Source organism: Thunnus maccoyii, chromosome 2, assembly GCF_910596095.1.
Source record: "Thunnus maccoyii chromosome 2, fThuMac1.1, whole genome shotgun sequence".
NCBI lineage: Eukaryota > Metazoa > Chordata > Actinopteri > Scombriformes > Scombridae > Thunnus > Thunnus maccoyii.
Window position 1 is genome coordinate 31,527,536 of NC_056534.1, and position 21,498 is coordinate 31,549,033.

The 21,498-nt window shown below is 41.5% G+C and overlaps 2 protein-coding genes across 4 annotated transcripts; one reads left to right on the plus strand and one right to left on the minus strand.

Moving 5' to 3' along the window:
- On the minus strand, positions 1-12,739 carry LOC121887781 (mycbp associated protein). Of its 3 annotated transcripts, XM_042398771.1 has the most exons (20): positions 12,405-12,739; positions 12,210-12,283; positions 11,404-11,525; positions 11,170-11,326; positions 10,946-11,052; positions 10,582-10,765; positions 10,215-10,330; positions 9,951-10,101; positions 9,386-9,504; positions 7,267-7,373; positions 6,505-6,613; positions 6,167-6,359; positions 5,837-6,024; positions 5,565-5,714; positions 4,080-4,172; positions 3,714-3,853; positions 3,458-3,585; positions 3,198-3,340; positions 1,492-1,674; positions 1-235 (listed from the first exon to the last, which is right to left on the minus strand). In XM_042398771.1, the coding sequence occupies exons 2-20, from the start codon at positions 12,256-12,258 to the stop codon at positions 122-124; spliced, it is 2,553 nt and encodes an 850-aa protein (XP_042254705.1). In that variant the 5' UTR covers positions 12,259-12,283; positions 12,405-12,739; the 3' UTR covers positions 1-121. The 3 variants fall into 3 exon arrangements, with proteins under 3 accessions (XP_042254705.1, XP_042254696.1, XP_042254692.1); XM_042398762.1 differs by lacking the exon at positions 12,210-12,283 and having other exon boundaries at positions 5,565-5,711; positions 12,405-12,738; XM_042398758.1 differs by lacking the exon at positions 12,210-12,283 and having other exon boundaries at positions 12,405-12,738.
- Positions 12,740-12,854: 115 nt separating this feature from the next.
- On the plus strand, positions 12,855-14,895 carry si:dkey-27j5.5 (dexamethasone-induced Ras-related protein 1). Its single transcript, XM_042398784.1, has 2 exons — positions 12,855-14,075; positions 14,271-14,895. The coding sequence occupies exons 1-2, from the start codon at positions 13,445-13,447 to the stop codon at positions 14,813-14,815; spliced, it is 1,176 nt and encodes a 391-aa protein (XP_042254718.1). The 5' UTR covers positions 12,855-13,444; the 3' UTR covers positions 14,816-14,895.
- Positions 14,896-21,498: the final 6,603 nt, after the last annotated feature.

Consider the following 21,498-nt stretch of genomic DNA (forward strand, 5'->3'; position numbering starts at 1 on the left):
TCCACTGAGCCAGGAGCAGACAGAAAGTTTTATTGATTTTACAACACGGTTAAAAAGAGAAATACAGGACTCCTATGTGGCATGTTTTATTATTATCGGTGTCTTATATATTCAGTGGCTGTCATGTGTAAAAGAGCATATCAGTGTTTGTGTGTGTGTCATGTTCATCTCCCTCATTAAGCTCATCCATCAGGTCACACAGGGTATCCACCAGGTCCTCCATCAGAGCATAAACCTGCCAGATAGATAAATATAGATAGATTATATAGGATGACATAATGCAGTGATGTGGAAAGCCTTCGAAGGGAACTCCAGTGATGTAGTAGTGCACTTCCACAAAGTCGGGGGACTCACGAGTCAGATTTTTAGAAAAAAAAGAAAGAAATTAAAGCCACAGAGGGAGAGATATCCTGACTTTTATTCCATAGTATGGGTCAAACTCTAAAAAAAAAAGTAAGATCCTACATTTCCCACAGTGCATGCTGTAAGATGTAACTTTGTTGTTTCAACTTAAAAAGTTAACAAATACAAACAGTTCTTCTAACACCACCAAAAGTTATCTTGATTATAAACTGCGTGTTGTATAAACGCTTGTGTTCTGTTGGTGGACTTATATCTGTTAATTTACTGATCAGCTGAGGGAGTTGTTTGACTTTGTAAATCTAATTCAGATTCAATTTGGTTTTCATTTACATTTTGTTCATTTGAAGAGTTACTTTTTCATTTGCCTCAAAGAACTTAGAGCTGTGGTTCCTGTTCTTGCTCTGTATAAACAATACAAACATTCAAAGCTGCTGTCAGTGGGAGCACTGGGGGACTGAACTGAACACTAACCTTCATTGTGGTTTGCATTGCTTTTATTGTTGAGGACAGAAACAACTATGACTGATTTGAACATGTATTAAAGACACACAGCAAGATTCCATCATGTGTGTTTTCTTCAAACTACAAAAAAGAAGATTCTCTGGAGAGTTTTCACTCAAACAATGCATGCTGGGAAGTCTGCTAACATGTTGATTATGTTTTAGAAAGTTCATTTAATGAGTTGAGTGAACTCTCAGCGCTCTCATTCAAAAGACATCAAGTCAGAAGAACTCATGTTTATAAGAATGGGACTGAAATAAAAAATAGAAATATTAGGTTGAATTAAATCAAAATGAATAAAACATATGTTTAAGTTGATGACAAAATATTAGTTTATTTCAATAAATTCCTGTATGTTTTACGATGTAACTGCATACCATCTTTACTGGACACCCCTTTCCTCCATATGCCTTCTCCTTTCAACCCCCACACCTCCAGTTTGTAACGCCGGCCCTCAGTTGCAATGCATATGCATATGTATGTATATATATGTATATATGCATATATAGTATATACAACTGTCTTCACACGCTGAGTTGTACTGCATGTGACAAGTAAACTGAAGTAAAATTGATGGAATGCCACTTTAAAATAAAAACTGTACAGAAATATGATTAAATGACAAACCTTTTGGTGCAGGAGCCTTGTGTAAATGTCCATCACCTCCAGCTCCACATTTTGGTCATCAGGGGGTTGTTGACTGACGCTCTCTGGGCCAGTATCAGTCACCGGGGCTGACTCCTTCTCTTGCTTTTCCCTACTGCGCTTCCTCATTTCATCCTTTTTTTTCTTTTCTCTCTTTTTGCTCGACTGTACACAGAACAGAGAGACAGAGGACGATTCACAGAAAGATATTAGTTTAATTTACTAATAAATGTCAGCAGAGTTTTGACTGGGCGCGCAGCATGGTCGAATTTCCCACAATGAGTTTGTGTGTATCTTAAATGAAAACTCATGAAAACCTCCCTCCCACGTATTCATTGGAGTTTAATATATTGGATGTACTGTACCGCTTGAGTTCACGTAAAGCTGTGTGTGTGTGTGTGTGTGTGTGTGTGTGTGTGTGTGTGTGTGTGTGTGTGTCACATATGGCTTGTACCAGTACAGATGCTATTAATTCACACCCTGGACACACAGTTGGAGAGCAAGTGCACATTTGCACGCAGTGTTCTGTTACCATGGCACCCTGTGACTAATAGGCTGTACTTTACCTGTGGCTCAACCATCACACAGAGGAGAAAATCACTCCAAATATACAGTCATACAGGCAGAGAGGCTGTGTCTCTCGTTTTTCCTTTGATAGCTGGCAATGGACACGCAAACCATAGACCAGAAGTGAGATGAAACAGGTTCTGGGTCTGATTCACACCCAGAACGTTGTCAATGTGATGACTAACTGAGCCATCTATTTGAACAGTACAGTCAGCTTCCTCATTAAGGTTCTCAGTCCCCGAGCTAACGACGAAAAGTTGCTGAAATTCAGATTTGTGAATAGGACAAAGTAGCTGGGTGAAATGAGGAATGTGGTGGATGGGAGCAGGAAAACAATCATTTGCATTAAAATGAATGGCTACTAAGAGCCGTCTTTTTAAACAGTGCACTCTTTTGCTCGTTATCTCAGCCAAGCAGTCACACTGCAAAAGCATGAATGGCCACCGTGATTTCTATTGCTAAGCTACTATAATGACTTCTCTGGGGGACAAAAGATTGGACGGAGAGCATTAGCTTTCTGGGGAAGACTGAATGTGGAATGACTGGTTTATTAACACTACATATCAGATGGTGAGCACATCAAGTACACACACACGATCCCACAAAGATGCATACATACAGAGGATTGAATTAGTCAAGAACACAAAAAGACATAAATGGTTACACAGTCGCATTTGGTGGTACGGGTTCTGCTCTACCCTTCCTCTAGTGTAATGGAAAAGATAACACACACACCATGACATACTGTATATATACTTTTGTACATACTTTCAGGAAACTAGCCTATAGAGCATAATATTGCAAGTGTATGTATAATTGAGAAGCAGGCAGTACAGTAGATGGCCAGGTTGTGTGGACAACAGGAGCCTGTTGCACGGCAGATGAGTGAATGATGAGCTGACAGCTTGTTTGAAGTGATGAAGGTGACTAATGATTGGATCAGCTGAAGCAATGTGTCATGTCTTTAAAATATGATACTTCATTCATGTTCATAATTGAAATACTTTAGAATCTGCTGCCGCTCAGTGGCAAAACATGTTACAGTCTCTGTGTACACAAACACACATGGTCTTTTGTTGCCTTTCACTCTCTCTCTCACACACACATTTTTTTTTCCTCACCTCCGCCGACTTTTCAGATGTTACTGACTTGGATTCTCCTTTGTTGTCATCGTTACCTCTGGATCTGCCCCCACTCCTCTCCTCCTTCGCAGATGCACCTCCCCTTTTCTCACTCTTATCTTTGTTTATGTTATCAGTCAAATCTGTGATGTAATAAAATAACAGTAAGCAGCATGAACTCCATATCTTCACTAATCTGTGTTCGAGTGAAAAATGTGTGTGTGTGTGTGTGTGTGTGTGTGTGTGTGTGTGACTCTCACCAGAGTCAGAGATTAGGGGTTCATCCTTTTTATGGACCCATGTGTCTCTCTCTGGGAGGCTCAGCAGATGTCTGAGCTGCATGGCCTCACCAGCCATCGTGTCCAGCAGTTTCCTCCACAGCTGCTGCCTGCAGGGGGCGCCACACACCACCGTAACCCACAGGCTTATCACAGTGAGTCTACAGGTGTGTGTGGGTGTATGACAGAGCAAGATGCTATGATACACATACATGACTCATGTGTGTTCGTGCCTCACCCTATAACTGCTGCTGTTAGATGGTGGTGTTCAGGCAAAGGCTCGGAAAGTTTCAGAAGCAGACAGTTGAGTTGGACCAAGCTCTTTTCTCTGGTGAGGGCGTCCTGAGATGACTCTTCCTCAGGAAGAGACAGCACAACCTTAAGTAGAGCAACAGTTGAATGGACAAATAAGTTATTTCTAATGGCCTTGCTGTATTTTTCATGCATCAACATGACATGAAATTTTACAGAAGAGTGCACAGTGCACTCAGAGAGGCCCATGAAATCATTACTTTGAATAAACTTGCTGAATTTAATGCTACATGTGTATTCTACGTACTCATCAAGTGTTATGATGTACCACATCCCTGCATAATGTTTCTACCTGTCGGAGAGTGTCGATCGAGAGATTCCAGGAGCGTCCTGGACTCACTTCTTGCCACAGTCTCTTTAGGTCCTCCACTGGCTCATCAAGGTACTGCAATTAAAACCAGAGACGTTACATAAGCTTGCATTAAATGATTTTTTGGTCACTTAAGGGCAGTGGAAAGGCTGACATATGGTCACCTTTTAAGTTCATATGTCAAACTTTTTAGCAAAGAGTTGCTCATTTAGACGTCCAGCAGTCACGGAGCAACATTATCATTCATTTGAAGTTGTGTTTCTGTCCACCTGATGAATGTAAGTCCGACATTCACTCTCTTTTGGCTTTGTTTTTGGTCTCTACCAATTGAGGTTTGGTGCTGAGCAGGTAGTGTACAGCAGGTTTTTAGAGCTTTTTCTCTAAAAACAGCTGTCTGCTGTGCCCAAAAGCAATGCTATGAGAGCACTGAGAGTGAACCAAAGCAGTAAAGTTGCAGATAAACAGTGAGCTGAATTTGCCATAAAGCTCTGTAAAGCTGAGGGGAGCTGCAGGGTCGTTGATAATTCTCTGTAGGTTCACATTTGCTACATTGTTATTATAAAAATATCAATTATAGCTGTTTTAACAACCTTTTATGTGATGACTATTAACATGTGAACAGAGGACTCCCATGAACAGAAATTATCGTCACGCGACAGGATGATGATCCTCCTCGAACAACTACAATGTATGTCATCATTTTTATTCACTGCTCACGGGAGGAGAAATATGAGCGCTGCCCTTTGTGATGATAAAATGCGAGCACCTGAAAGGCCAAGGGAGCTGTAATCATCATAATATTTGGCATCTAAATTCTCTTTATCCTAATTAGAGGTTAGATTACCTATAATAAGAGATCATGTTTCTTTCTTAATGTCTATGGGGAATCAGCTCAGGGGACTTTTAAGACAGTCATGCTCTATATTCACTAGACCAATCTAATCAGCCTCCCAAGTAACCCAGTTAGGTTCCTATTGCACTGCTGTGGCAACATAACCTCTTTTGTGTAGTGTAGAGGCAACAGTGACTGTTTAAAGATATTAGCAGTTATGGTCTATTTTTAGTTAATGAGCTAACATGAATTATTATGGCAATAATATAATTGTGGAGTACAAAATGAGTGTGGACTAACAAAATCCAGGTTGGGAAGGTGCAGCCATAATGGGCTGATCATCATCAATAACACGATGAATGGGTGCATTAATAGGTCATTTCACACTGATAGAGGTGGGGATGACTAAGATTCAGACTCAGCCAAACATGAACAAAAACACTGCACAAAGAAAAATGTCTGATACATTGGTGATACATGAAATTGAGCAATCATGATTTCTTTCTATATATGAAAGAACTATAACAATGCTAATAGGATAATTCTCTGTGGGCACTACTGTGGTCCTAGGGAGGGTTTGCACAAAAAATAAACACAGAGATCATCAAATACGGTGATCCATCTGTATGATGTACCTTGGGGTTTCTGCTTCGAAACTTCTGCTCTTCAGTGATATGAATCTCTGCAGGAGAGCTGGGTCTCTCTGGAGTGTGGATCCCCTGCAGCACCTCATACACAATTGACCGGCAAATTTTCACCCTCACTATCTTTTCCAGTTTCGTCTGCTTGTGCACACACAACAGAAACGTACATACACAGACAAAAAAACAACAAAAACATACAGGGTTTATGTTTATGAAAGCCTTAGTGTCATATGTCCATGCGCACCAGTTGAACTGTACACCACCTCTATGAATAGCCTCTGGTCTGCGGTTTTGTCCTGGTACAGAGACAACCCCCTCAATGTGACCTGCATGGAGGCTCCCTGCAGCAACATAGGGTGGGTGTTGAACTGCCACAGTTCAGTTTTGATGCCTGGCCCCTCTGACTTGAATATGAACTCCACCCGCTTGGTGTCACCTGGAAGGATCACACCTGGATGGGAGGAGAAGCATGATGGAAAAGTAAAAGGGCGGGTTGAGTGCTGGTTGACAGATATGTTTGGACTGACACATGGGACAAACAGTGTGTGACATAAGAGCGGTTGCAGCAGGTGTCTGATTGTGTTTGTGTGTACCAGAGGAGGAGTCAAAGTAGAAGTGCTGACTCTTTGTTTGTGATCGCAGGTTAGGAAAGCTATGCGGCAGGGGAAGCTGCTGCCAGCTAAAGAAGATGGCTGTGCTGCCCTCGTTGTGCAGCTCCAGGTGAGACGAGGCTTTTTCTCCAGTCAGGGCCTCGAAGATTATTGTGGCACTGATTCCCACCTCTCCCTGTGAGAGCGGCAAAGGCAGCAAAGCAAATATCATATCGTTGCCAATGTCACCTGTGAGACACAGACTTTTACTGTATGTTACTGTTTGTCACGGTTTGAAATTTATTCTCAAACTAATCTACTGTGTAAAACCAGTTCTCTACCTGGTTACTGGGAGAATTTCCAGTCCAGCTAGCGAGCTGACCGCAGAACCTCAAGGCAGGAATGAGCAGAGCATTTGATTGAACATCATCATACTGTGCCAGTGGATCACTGTGGAAGACAGTCCATTCAGTGAATGAGTCAGTCATTAGCTGGTCCTTATTTTAGGAGATGGATCCTCCAAAGGACACAGTCTACAAACTGACAACCAGACTGAGTCGTCTCCAGCTGAGTTTTACTACATTTTGTGACATTTAACTTCACCACATTATGGACACCTGTGTCCCAAGTTAATGGGAAATATGTTAATGTAACTTTTTCTGTAACGCTGTCAGATAAGCAGAATATCCAGGCTGCTAAAAAAACAAATTGAATTTTATGCCTGGCTTCCATTATTTACATCCTGCAGTGGCTTTTCATTGTGTTAGTTTAAATCACATATTTAACAGTGATTTAAGACCGCCTCAACCACATATTTGACAAATCCAATGCAGTCACATGGCTTCTCCATACTTAATGAGTTGAATGCACCATTGAATAAATGACTTAGATAGATTATAGGATGCTAAAGGCTGCAAAGGATACACCAACTGTGAACTCAAAGGAAGGCAGAGTTTCTCTCTTCCTTTGAATAGGACAGCATCGTGAGCCTGATTTTGACACATTCAGTGTAGAAAAAGTTGGACTTTGGACAAAAAAGGCAGTTAGTACATCAGGAGAATATCTAATAAATCAGTAAGGCAGAGTAAAGTGTTATTTCTTACAGGTTTTCCTTCTTCTCCTCTCCTTCTCTCTCCAGTAAGGGACTATGACACACCGTGACAGAAGTGAATGGCTTGCCTGAGCCAATCACCTCCAGTCCATTGATGTCCTGTAATCAAAGTGACACAAAGTGGTGGTTTTGAAAGAAAGGGTCAGGTTTGACTGTCCATTTTACATTCTGGTTCCTGATAATGGAAAAGTAATACCCAGTCCTTTTCAGTCCAACATAAATAGATGCGTAGGTCCTGTCCACTCACATCCAGAAAGTACAGCCAGAGAGGACAGAATTACGTGTCTAATGAAATCTTCGATATGACAGTACGAGGTGTTGTGGAACACACTGTCTGGTTGTAAATGGCAAAATTAAAGTTTGTTCAGGTGCACGTACACCGTCCTTCAACCTCTGCCAGCTCAACTGTTTGAGTGAAACATTTACATTCACGTGTGTGCTATACTTCACGTTATGCATTCGAATGTTGCTGTCAACTTAGTTATGAGATAAGTAGAGTGAAACGAATAATGCAAATCCAATCTATCGCTCTCCCTCTCCTCTTGTAGTTCAAACTTTTTTACGTAATACTCTCCTTCCTCTCGCTACCTCACTACTTACCTTCCTCTCATAACAATCCCTCCCTGTCCCCATTATCTCCCTCTCCCCTAGCACACATGTCGCAAAGCCATGGGCTAGTCCGCTGCTGACAGGACAATGTGTCTCTGTCTGTGTGTTTGTCAGGAGGTACTTCACAGCCCAAATCAACTCAGCATCACATTGTCCACCAGTAGGACAGAGCACACTGCCATTTTCTCTTATGGCAATGGCACAGACGTGTTTGTGAAAGCGAGAGCAGGAGATAGATAGAGGAGAGATAGAGGGGAGGACGCCAAGTGAGACCAGATTTAAAAAAAAAAGAAAGATGTAATTTGAATAAATCTTCCCATAATCAGCACCTGATACTCAGAGTGTTAATGATATTTAATGGGAACTGGTTGTGCAAAGAAGTGCACATTTGTGTAGTGTGTGTTTACCCCAGAAACCACTGCCTGCCCCAGCTGATGGAGTCATTGTAATGCAGAGAGAGCAGAAAGGCAGGTTTGGTCCCTTTTCTTTGGCTTGTGTTACCCCACAGATCTCAACAGTGCTACTCTATGACTGGACACGTTCCAGATTTCATAACTGTACCTTCTCTGCATTAGCATGTATGCAAATCTTTATGGGAGGGCTGCAGTGCCTCATTATTCTCATTATGCAGGTATGCACTAAGGGAACATTTTACAGGCAATAAAACATATCATCCCATATTGTGTGAACAGTTTGGTGTGTGTTTATGCCCGTGTGGCTGCATGTGTATTTGTGTGGGCGTGTGTTTTTGTGCATGTGCTCGTCAGCGTTGCCCAAGTACTGTAGTTTGTTCCCTGTACAGAAAACCCAGAACAGCGTGCCCAAGGCTGGATGATCACAGGCTGTTTGTGAAGAAGATACAGACTGATTATGAGCAGCTAGCAGCTCCAGCAGCAAGAGACAGAGTGTCCTGAGGGTGTGTGAGCAGCCTCAGTGGGCTGTGATGTGTAATCAAGATCTGTGCTGTACACATGAAATTATCTTGTGTACGTTGCAAGAGAGAACATAGAAAAGAGACACTTTTGCCGTCACAACTTTACAGATCTAATCATGTTGCATCAGACAATCCAGTGAGCCTAAAAGTAAGGAACACCTCCAACTTTGACATGTTCAGATGTTTACTTAGATCCTTCATAGACCAGTATGACTTGATAAAGATTTATGATGTGATCCAAAAATACCTGATAAAGGTAAATTAATGCACCAGACTTATTAGTTGCAACTAGAGTCCGACCGATATATCGGTCTGTCACAGATATATGCTATTTTTTGTTACTTATTGGCCAACATATACGCCGACACTGATCTGCAATGACTCGGCCGATTTATTGGTCTAGCTTTCAACCTTTTACAATCAATCATTTTTATAATGCAAAGGTAAAACAGGACTAATAGTATTAATTTGAAGCACTATTGAGCCACAGCAACATTCAGTTATATTTTGTATGATTAAGTTAAAGTCTGAAAAGAAAACACAATTTTGTTGAATGCATTTGTGTTACCGGCTTTTTGATGTCCATGTCCCGTAGAACCTCTCCAAGCTCCTGGTATTGGTGCTGCAGGTATGTACTCTGGTCCCAAGTCCGAGAGGCTGGACGAAGAATCTCAGCACGAGTGATTCCTAGAGGATTTAAAATTTCCCGGAGAGAATACAGTTTTTAGTCTTATACAGAGCCTGAATGTGTGTGTACAGTGATTGTGTGTGTCTTCAAGGCTTTGTCCCAGTTCTCCCGATTAAACCTTCTCCTCTCAGATTAGAGCAGTCCCCCAAAAAAGACCGATCACTTGATGTGATTGTGGAGGATGACTTTGTCTCCTTCTTCTTCTTCTTGTGTTGTTTGGGTACAACCAGTCACATCCAGTTTAATGATGCACTTTTGCCTTTGGTGCTGAGTGTCTCATCAGCAAGAGAAGTGGACAGCTCGAGTGCCATTTCACCAAACACTATCTTTAATATTTGGAGCACCACTACGTTTCAAGTGAATGCACAATCAGAGGGAATGGGAGTAGAAGCCAAGGCTGGGGGGAAAAATTGGGACACAGCCTACAGTAAGCGTCTGTGTGTACCTGATTCCTGGCGTATGCTGCTCGGCTGTCCTACATGTGTGACAGGTTCACGTCTGCCCTGCTCCGTCTGAGTCAGAGTAGATGTGATGCCGCTCATTTCATCTCCGTAGCGCTGGGGGAGACTCCAAAACTCACTGCCCACATGGTAACCCTAAGAAATGCAAGAAAAGATACATGAGTGACGATCCTCTTGAGAGAAGACAGTGTGAACCCTGCAGATGACTAAAGACACAGTAGACCAGAGAAAACAAATGTGTGTCATACATATCCAGAGTGGATGAGTGGCATGACTTGGTTTAGAAACACCCTTTGCTCCTGGGTTTCTCTGAAATGGTTAGCTTGGTTCATCAGTAAGTTCTCCACTGGCCTGTGGAGCAAACCTTGATAGAGGTAGAAACAGCAACAGAGAGAGATAGATAGACAGAGACAATACAGTATGTTAATGCAAACCTATAGTTTCCTCTAATAATATGATGTCTAGGTGTAATTTTTTATGTTAATAGAAATGCAGCTAAGTGAGTTTATTGTGGCTGCTCTCACATTTCTGCATTAGTATACTGAGTGGGGAGTGCACAGCAATACTGTTGCAAATCTGATCTTTTTCCGGTGCTTTATTCTCTAATCAGCTCACCAGATAAGAGGTCCTGCTGCCGTCTGCGCTGCCTCATATGAGTGTGCCAATGCTGCAGGGCATTACCCTGGATGTTTCTGTGGCCTAAAGTGATCCCATGCCTATCATCCACAGCCTCAGAATGATGTTTCCCTGGGACCTCAGATGGAGGGTCTCTCTGGGACTTTGGTATTCGCTTAACCAACTGGATGGTGAGGGGAGGAGAGAAGACACCAGTGGTGACTAATGCAGCAAAGTTATAAAGAAGTATTTCTATTGCGTTTGGTAGTTTACAAAAAGTGCTTTTGATGGACAGATTTTGAATCGTGTATGTAAAAAAATTATTTTCTTTCCATATGCCGAATGAAATTTGATCTGAATTCACCTCTGTCTCTCCTCTGACCTCCAGGAAACTTCTAAAATCCTCCAGACTGCCCAGGATGCTGTGTGGCAGAACCATCCCATGGTCATCAAATCGAAGCCCTTCGGGTCCTGAAGAAAGAAGTATACGCACAAAAAAAATAGCAACATTAGCGTCAAGGATGTCTTCACAAAAACTTTTCTATAGGCTACTTCATGTTATTGTCCAAGAGGGCAAATAAACCTAACCTGTGTAGTCCAGAGGTTGACAGTCAGGGCCCAGATTCACTGGATGAACTAACAGACCTCGCACAGCATTTCCAGCTTCATCAGCTGACTGTGTCTTGCGCACACAGGCCGTGATCACAGATTTTTGATGGCCCTTGGGTGGTTTTGGTATATGAATCTGCAATCATATTTACATACTATGTGATTTTCTAACTAATGTTAAATAAAGTAAATGGATGTGAGGAGTGGGTTTACTTTATTGAGATCCTTTGGGTGAATGGCCAGAGCCTGGGTATCCCTGCTTTTAAGAGTTGAGTTCTTGGACTGGTCATCACTCAAGATGAGCAAGTCCTCTGATGTTTTTAGTTTCTTGTTCTCTGGAGGAGAGGAGAGGAGAGGAGAGGAGATAAATACATACCTGTAAAATAACAACAGTTTCAGTTTGTGTTTGAGGAGTGCTATGTTTACAGTTTGCCTAACTGGGTTCTGCATACTTAAAAGTGCAGCCTTTCTTTCACACACACACACACAGAGGGAGAGAGAGAGAGAGAGAGAGAGAGAGAGAGAGAGAGAGAGAGAGAGAGAGAGAGAGAGAGATTATCCTAATTCATGTTGCATCAGAGATCCTGATTTGAACATTTTTGAAAGTGAAAAGAGGCTCTGTTTCATTGTGAACAAAGTACTCAGTGCTCTCTCTCTCTCTCTCTCTCACACACACACACACACACACACACACACACACACACACACACACACACACACGCAGAGACAAAAACAGATTAACCTGGACCACTGACACAGTTATGCAATGCTGTTAATTTCTCTTTATCCAACAGGACCTGATTAGTTTCCATGGCCACAACAACTACTAGTCCTTGGCTTTTGTGTTTCACTTCCCATCCTACATATTTTCCTTCACACATTTATACAGATTTGCAGAGGAGTGCTTTGTTGCGGGGGCAACAGATGCCCTTGGCCCTCGAGGAAAGAAATTGCTACAGCGCTTACTGTATGTTTTTGAAAAAAAAAAAAAAGTCTACTAAAAGTTAAATAATACTGACCTATTTTATGGCTAAGATCTTCTGTACTTCTTGCTCTCATCTCAGACATCACAACCGCATAGGACTGTTGGTTTCTACTATTAGATTAAATCCATACATATAGGTAAAGTTGGCCATTCACTGTCATAAACAAAACAGCTTCTAAAACAGGTGAAGAGGTCACAGTCAGAGGAGAGGAATAGACAGACAGCTGACCTGGATGAGTTAGAAGTTTTAGCTCCTTCTCCGGCGTCTCACCGCGGCTCATTTGGCCCAGTTAACTAACTTACCGTTAATACACAATAACAGTCATCTAGCGTTAACTAATGACGCGTTAGCAGTGCTAACCTAGCTAGTGCTGCGATCAAGCTTGATTGAATAAGGCTGTTCTCGCATTAAACTTGTATTTTAAGTCGTGTATCGGTAGGCAACGAATCTAACGTTTCGCAAACCCTGCACCATTTCCATGTTGTATCTCCTCTTTAGCTCTACAACTTAACCCAGTTAACGTTAAAGTTTGCTGTGGAGCTTCTCTCCTTTTGTCGCCTGTTGCTTTGTAACCATGGTAACGGACGCTTTACAACCACGGAGCAACAGACTTTCTGTTCTTCTCTCCTTCTGTCTTTCTGATTTTCTGTCTTTCTTTTTGTCTGGGTGTCAGTCTTTACAAGAATACTGAAACAATTCACAGAGTTAGGGAACAACAACAACAACAAATCAGGCACATGAAGGCATAGAATGATACAAGAGCAAAATAAATGTAAGCCAGAGTCTATCTGTTTACAGTTAACAAGATATTTTAACATCAGTAGCCTATACAGTTTGTCTATCTTATTGTCATCTTGGAATCAGACTTTTTTTTTCAACAAAATTGAGCAGAAATCTTCCTTTCTTCTTGTACCATACAAATAAAACGGTAAAAGCGTTCTAATAATAATAATGATAGTCAAATAATAGCCTAATTCTCTATACAATAGTATGGGACGCACACTTCAAGTTATCAAGGGGCTTCATAGAGCAAAATGTGGTCTGTGGTCAGTTGTATAGCCTACATTATGTTTCATCAATACAAGGTGTTCTGAAGATCGCAATACAATTCTGTCAATCAGCGTGACGTGGATGAACCACGGGGTTGAAGACAGCCTATATAAAGACAACTGACATCAGCCCCCGCGCCAAAGACAAGCTTGAGCAAGCCTTTAAAACGTCAGATCACAGTTTGTGCTCACTTTGTTGCGCGACACCATCCCAAAACGATGGAAATGGGCAGCATGTCAACCAGCGCACAGAGCTCCTCCATCCGCACTTCTATTCAGCACCAGCTCAGCCGCTCCCAGCCAGATGGCCCCCAGTTTCATGGAAATAGGGACGGGCCGTGCGCCGGATCTTCCAAAGTCGTAATGGCATACAAAAACGCATCGCAGCACCTGAGTTCGTCGGGAATTAAAGCGGGGTTAGGGTTACTCAAAGTGGCCACGTCTCAGTGGAAACAAGACAAGACGCGCTCAGGGACAACCGTGAGGCAACTGACAACTGCCAACAGCAGCCTTACCTGCAAGAGATCCCCACTGGATCAGCTGGCGGCTCTGGTTCTTCACGGTCAAAGCCGACACCGCCAAATTGTCCAAGAGCACCGACAAGACCCGCTACACTCCACCAAGCCGCAGAACTGTAAGCGCATCGTGGTTCTTGGTGCGCCACGGGTCGGCAAGACCTCCATCCTAAGAAGATACCTTCGGGATGGATTTGTGGAGGAGTACAATCCCACCTCCGAGGATTTCCTTAGGAAACTCTTTCGTATCCGTGGGGAGACCTACCAAATTGACATCCTGGACGCGTCAAGGGAGAGGGACTTCCCAGCCAAGCGACGACTGTCTATCCTTACTGGTGCGTACTGGCTCAGTCATAATCTCTGTAAAGCAAAAACTTGAAATGCTTGTCAGTTTTTTATTTGTTCATCATCACTGTATGAGGTGATTACTGCATGCTTAAATTCTCTCTGTAGAAGAAGAATGCATGAATAAAAAATCTAAGCCTATTAGAGGGAAATGAGTTGATTTTTTCACTTTAATGTTTTTGCAGGGGACGTTTTTCTTCTAGTTTTCAGTGTAGACGACCGGAGCTCTTTCGAGGAGGTGTGCGCCCTGCGAACAGAGATTCTGGCTGCTAAATCCAAACTCACCAAATCCTCCGCGCAGGATCAGTGCGCACAGCCGCAGGTTCCCCTGGTGGTCTGCGCCAACAAGGTGGATCTCCTGGAGTCTGAGAGAGAAATATCTAAGGCAGAGGTGCTCCAAATGCTCGGTGATGACTGTTCATTTTTTGAAACGTCCGCAAAGGACAGCACTAATTTGGAGAAAGTCTTCGAGACTTTAGCAAAGCGAGGTGGGCTCCCGACTGAAACTGGCCCGTCTCAGCACCGCAAAGTATCCCTCCGGTCGTATCAGGCAATGCGGACAGGCCGTGTGCCGGGGAGGGGCAGCCAGACGCCGGGGCGTGATGACGCCTGTGGCGCCCTGTACCCACTGGCCCGTCGGCCGAGTTTTAGCACGGATCTCCGACAAGTAATTGGGCCACAAACTGCACGAAAGACCGGCAAAGCACTGGAAAAATGTCAGATTCAGTGAGAGACAAATAGACTGATAAGACAACGTATAAAGTACTTATATCCATTTAATATGAATGCCTACTTGTATAATTAGGCTACATGCACATAATGATGATGTTTTCGAAATAAAATCTTTTTTTAACGGAATAATGGTTTTCTTATTAATACGGGAGGCTGCATACAGACCCAAACAACGATGTTTTTCTTCTTACATTGCTTGCTTTTTGAGTTTTATCTATTCAATTGCTTATTGATTTACATCTCTTTCTATTCTTGTGTGTGTGTGTGTGTGTGTGTGTGTGTGTGTGTGTGTGTGTGTGTGTGTGTGTGTGTGCGTGTGTGTGTGTGCGCGCTACCCATTCACACAACTGTGACAGAGAAAGTGGGAGGATGTTGAGTCAGGAACTTGATTATTTGATTACTGTATGATTATTACATAACATATATTCAGAAATCTATTAGATAGCAACTCTTTCTCTCACCCACTCTTTTTTCTTTCTCTTCCTGTGTGTGTGTGTGTGTGTGTGTGTGTGTGTGTGTGTGTGTGTACGTGTGCTGGAGTCGTGATTGCCAGAAGTCCGCTGCCTGAATCCCACACATCCTAAACAACCTGAGGTGTCCTGTTGGCATATACCTTCCCATCCTACACTGCTCTATAAATGATTTCTCAGACAGGCCTGTCACTCACTGGGTCTTTTATACTCCTCAATCATAAATTCATACATATTATTTAGCTTTTATGCCCACGTACTTGAATGTCAGCTCATTCTTGATTTTGTGAAGCTACAGAATAAACCCCTATAAAAAGGTATTGCTCTGTTCAAGGTCATGAGGGAGAATCAGTGTCAGGCAGGCATCTCATCTCCCAAACATGGTAGCACCAGGACATGACAATCAGGATTCAGCTTTATTTAGCAAAATCTATAAAATATTATGTAAGAAATAGAATCTGAGATGTGGTTGAGCCTATACAAAGTCAAGAGAAAACACACCACACATCTATCCCTTTGTAGTAGATGTGTGTGCTGCAGTAAACAGAGGACGTTCATTTCTCATGCTAGAGGTACTGTTGGAGAAAAGACCACTCAAGCATTACATTAACAAAAGACCTCATATGACCCCTATCCCAGTTATTCCTGTGTACCCATTTGTAATGAGCAAAAATGAAATTATGCTGCTTCTGATGTGCAATGATGGATGGGTTAATAACACCGTCACCTAAAAATAGTGTTAAAAGTGCTCACTCTCAAACCTCTTCTTTACGCATTAAACATCACAATCACACCACGGCTCACTATCAATGTGCCCTGCATTATTTTGTCAAAAAAGAAAATAATAATGTTTCTTTACTCACAGAGCTCTAATTGGGTACCATTGTAAAGATGTGGTTTGGATATATGAGTCATGTTGCCTGAAACCCTCAGAACAATGTCTGTGTCAGGGTGAGATACACATTCAAAACCTTTTTTTTTCTGAATAAAAAGAACTGCTCCTAATAATGCATGTACTGTAGGGCAGAATCAGGCTGATATCTATAATCACCTGAAGAACTGTAACCTTTTCTTCTACTGTGCTGTTCAAGGGATGAGCATCGACTCATTCCCCGTGAGTCCGTAAAACCTCACTTCACCAGGTCCAACAGCCTGTAAAGCTGCATGCTCACTCATCTTTTGCTCCAGGAAAACATGTATTGACAGCCAATATTTCATCATTGTGTATTATATTTCTGTCTTATAACTTGCCAAAAAGAAAAATAACAATATTTTAACAGAAAGAAATAACAAGTTGTTTGTCATAACCCCTGCAGTCATTGTTGTTACCTGTCAGACTTTCTTGCATGGAACATAACTGTGGCAGATTTGTGACTCAGATTTGTTTGTAATGTTTAAAACAACATTAGACAAAATCAGGCCTCTATTTTCTCAACTGTTAATTATCAGTTTTTCCATCGAAACTGATAACTGTCAGATGGCAGATTTTATAACATTAGCTCCATGAGTTGATTGAAAACGCCTTGTCCAGCTGACTTTTTAATGTTTCCATGACTTGTTTTAAAATGAGGACCATCTAAAAAAGACTTCAATATGATGGCTATGTGCTTGATAACACTGAGGCTATGCTACATGTTACAGGCAAAACGTCATTAGTTCATGAACCATGTAGAAGACATGGAAATAAAGAAACAGCACAGTAGAGCTTGTTAGTCCTGTAAGTATGATAAAGAAAGATATAAGATCAGACTGTAATTTCATTCTAACATAACCCTGTTTGGAAACAATTTACATAATTGGTATTTACAAAGTGTGGTCAGAACAGAAAAAGAGTTCAGGAAGAGCAACGTGTATATACCTTAACCAATGAATATAGAAAACATCATGCTATCTTATCATGTTAACTTCCCTAAATCCAATAAAAAGTGAGACAGAGCTGCTAATGTTAGCAGATAGCATCTGATACACTGCTTTCACACAATAGGGAAATATAACACAATGAATGTCCTTGTCGCAGGGCTTTAAACATAATCTCTATATTATTATTATTATTATTAATTTGAATTATTCTGTTGAGTTGATATTCTATTTTTGACATATTGATAGCTGTTTATCCGTCATATACAGTATAGTTGATGCCCTTCACTGTGTCAGATGTTTTGCTTTGGCAACAACATATGATTCATACCAATGAAGGTAATTTGAATTTGTTTCAAATAACATCTGTGGAGATGTAATACTATCAAAGGTTTGACAGTGAGAGAAACCTATTTTGCAAGTGAAAATATAGTTATTCCATGGAAATGATTTGGTAAAGTGAATTGTTTGACTGATCTATGTTTAATGGTCTGTTCTGTTCTGTCTGAACTGAACCTTTCTGCATGTTGTCATGTGCTGGGAAGTTCACATTGCAGGAAACTGCTGCCATTTTCACTCCTGTGTGGCCCCAGAGACTTTATTGCACATGCTGTGACACTTTTTCTATGTTATAGCAATCACTGCACACACACACACACACACACACACACACACACACACACACACACACACACACACACACACACACACACACACACACACACACACACACAAACACAACTGTACAGCCAAACACTTATGACCAGATGCTCCCGCCTCTCTTTGCACGTGAGGAAGATTCACATACTGTGTGTACCTGTTGTTCATTCTGTCTGTGTGTTTCTCTGACACATACACACACATACAGGCACACACACACACACACACACAGTTTGCTGCTAAGCATGGATCACTGAAACGTGACGCTGTTTTTCTACTCATCCTTGTCCTTCACTGGAACAATTGCTATTCTGCACAGGCAGCTCACATTCATCAGCCGCCAGGTCTACAAACCCGATAAGTTTCTTTGTATTTGGTTACTCACACATTGGTTTTACACACAAAAACCATGTACACAAACTGAACATGGAGGCCATATTGTTGTTGGTTTAAAGGTGGTTTAAGTTGGTCTAAGAGCAGAGTTTGGAGGATCTGAATTTGCAGCTCAGGACAATAAACTGATGTATTTTTCCACCTGTTGCAGCTTTCTGTTCAGCTTTTGAAATTGTGAAATAATCTAAACCTCTTCTCAAATTGATTTTTTTCCCCTTTCACTGGTGTTCTGAGGTGTTTTGAAGAGTTTTCCTTGTTTTGTTGAGACCTTGGACTGGTTTGGGAACTGATGCTGATGTGGCCCACAAAGCCCATTGAGACATTAAGATGGGGATATACAGAATAAATAAACTTGACTTGTTGATTTTTCTTTCTTTCTGCTAGTCTGGCTTATTTATAAAAGTCTCATGTGGGACAAGGCTTGTCTATTAGTATTTAAGCATCTTGTCACCTGCTCCTCTACTATGATTCCAGATCAACCAATGTTGAAAACACAGGACCAGCAGGATCAGAACATCTACCACGGCTGTCAAGACTCATCACATCATGTCCTGACTTTCTATGACTTCAAACATGAGGTGGAAATGTTAGCATGTCTACGTGTATGGAGAGTCGTGTTTGTCAACGGTCCAATCAGTCACTTGTTCACAGTAGCTGGGGAGAGATCATGCCACGAAGATAAGGATGGATGGAGGTGGGCAGCTGGTCACGCAAATAGATGACAGACAAATGAAATGATAGGGAGGGAACAAGCACACATGCACAAACACACTCGCTGGCACCTGCTACCAGTGGACTCTGTTGTTAATTAGTCTCTTTGGTTTGGCCTGCTCAGTGGGCATTTGTTTTAGCTGGTCTTAGGGCTGGGTATCAGTACTCAGTTCAATTCAGTTTCATGTATACAGCACCAAATCACAACAGAAGTTATCTCAGGGCACTTTTCACATAGAGCAGGTCTTTATTGTACAGAGACCCAACATTCCCCCATGAGCAAGCATTTGGCAGTAGCTGCAAGGAAAACTCTCTCTCTCTTTAACAGGAACAAACCTCAAGCAGAACTGGGCTATAGGTGGGCGACCATCTGCCTTGACCGGTTGGGTTGAGAGAGAAAGAGGGAGGGGGAGAGAGAGGCACAGAGAAGCATAATAACAACAATAATAAATGTGACTAATAATAATAATAGCAGGCGTGGGTGTCAATTAGGACCACAGGGGTCCCTGCAGCCACGGTCAATGGAAGCCTCGATCACTAGTATGGCAAGGATGCTAGTGATAGATCGCATAGATCTAGTTATATCCATCCGCATGGTATGGATAATACCAATCTAAGGATTACCTGCAGAAGGAGAAGGAGCAGTTACCCTCCCGAGCATGTGGATTTTTGAATGGGACTGACTGTGTGTTGGCTACACAAAGGGAAGAATGAAAGCACAATTTGGAATATACAACAGAAAAGAAAAAAATCAACATTACACAAGTTAACCAAATAAAGAGGAGAGGCTAGAATTTGAAGTTGCCCTTGAGATATCTTCTACAATAATATAGCATAATCCTGTGGCCTATGGGCTAGTCAGTAATATTCAAAGAATTATCAGTCATGTTTTAGAAGGTGTTGCTATACTCAAGACATTAACACGGATACAGGTAAAAACAAACTCACTGTAATACTTAAAAATTTAGACCCAACAATTTATTGTGTTTGTGCTGCTTAATAATTGGCAAATCAGAATGTTTTTTTTTCTATAAGCTAAGTCAAAATCAAAAGGTTCAGGTCCTAATTTAACAATGTTTCAGGGGGAACTTTTATTTAACATCCACTAGATGGCACCATTGTTCATTGACTGTTGGACTTGTAAGCAATGTTGCAAAGTTGGAGGAACTATTTCATCCCATTTTCCCACAGACAATATTAAATGACTCACATTTTAAACACTTCTATGGCTTGCCATTCCACAGAAAGTGAAGGTATTCTAGTTAAAGATTAGGCTATGTAACATATTAATTGATATCTGTATTTGTAGAAATCAGTAAGAGAGAGTACAAGGTACTATCTACAGTCTGAGTGGTTTTGACTTATTAGGGTTCAAAGTTTTAACATCCTGGTTCAAAAAACTGATATACAATATAGTTCTCTTTTATTCATCAAAATAATAGACGCTGTTAATGTACTCTAAACATACCATATCAAAAGGCCTATCACATTTTACATGGGGTTTTCATGATCAGGTGATATTCTGATGGAAACTTATGACTAAGAACTCACTTTTCCTTTGGGATTATGAATTTATATCTGCTCAGGCTTCACAGAAAGCGACAATTTTGTGGAAAAAAGTAAGCAGATTAGTATGACTTTGTTTTAATACACAAAATCAATGTATGAATTACGTAAGGGAGTTATGATTTACAATATTTGGGCACGGACAACAATTTAGCAGCATTTTTTAAATGTAGACACTGGGTTTTCACTGACAGATCTGAGCTAATAATACAATTCATAAAGTTTTACCAACAACAAAATTCAAGACAATTAGAAAAAACATTTAAAAATGTTTCTCCATTCATTTGCTGATATTTCCTTTCCTTGTTCTACTTTGTTTTGTTTTTTGCTGCTGTTTCTGTCTGTTGCTCTTCATTTCAGAGCATTTCTTGTGTTTTTCTGCTCCCAAATTTACTACCCATTTTTTTACATTCTTTTTTGACCACCTGGGGGTCTCTGTATATAAGTATATTTACAGCAACTTTTATAATGGAAAACTGTCTGGAACATACACTCCATGTATTGAGTGAATGGAATTTGCTCAATAAAGATGGGAAAAAAGTCACACTGGTGACAGCGTACAGATGGCGATGTACTTATCAACAACAGTTGAGTTGAGTCACTGGTGATGGCATACAAATCCTCTCCTCTCCTGTAAATGTCACACGACAGTCTCCTTTGGTAGGTTACACTATCCATGCCATATAACTAGGGGGTCCACGACCCTGATCCATAGGAGCCTGTGAGATGAGAAAGCACAAAAACTCTGGGGAAGAAGCCAAGTTAGTAACATGCATTAATGCTACATGAATACGTACAGATAGAGAGGAGGAGGAGAGAGGAGCTCAGTGCATCATGGGAGGTCCCATGTCCCCACACAGGCCAGTCTAGGTCTATAGCAGCATAACTAGAGGCTGGTCCAAGGCAAGCCTGGCCGTCTCTAACTATAAGCTTTATCAAAAAGGAAAGTTTTAAGCCTACTCTTAAATGTAGAGAGGGTGTCTGCCCCCCCAACCAAATCTAGAAGATGGTTCAACAGGAGAGG

Excerpts from the sequence above, each read along its gene's own strand:
- LOC121887781 (XM_042398758.1), bottom strand. The coding sequence starts at position 12,456 with ATGAGCCGCGGTGAGACGCCGGAGAAGGAGCTAAAACTTCTAACTCAT. Across the intron at positions 9,505-9,950 it reads CAGCATACGCCAGGAATCAG|GAATCACTCGTGCTGAGATT; the intron begins GTACACACAGAC and ends TAAATCCTCTAG. Across the intron at positions 6,614-7,266 it reads GAGGAGAAGAAGGAAAACCT|TGATCCACTGGCACAGTATG; the intron begins GTAAGAAATAAC and ends TGTCTTCCACAG.
- si:dkey-27j5.5 (XM_042398784.1), top strand. The coding sequence starts at position 13,445 with ATGGAAATGGGCAGCATGTCAACCAGCGCACAGAGCTCCTCCATCCGC. Across the intron at positions 14,076-14,270 it reads ACGACTGTCTATCCTTACTG|GGGACGTTTTTCTTCTAGTT; the intron begins GTGCGTACTGGC and ends ATGTTTTTGCAG.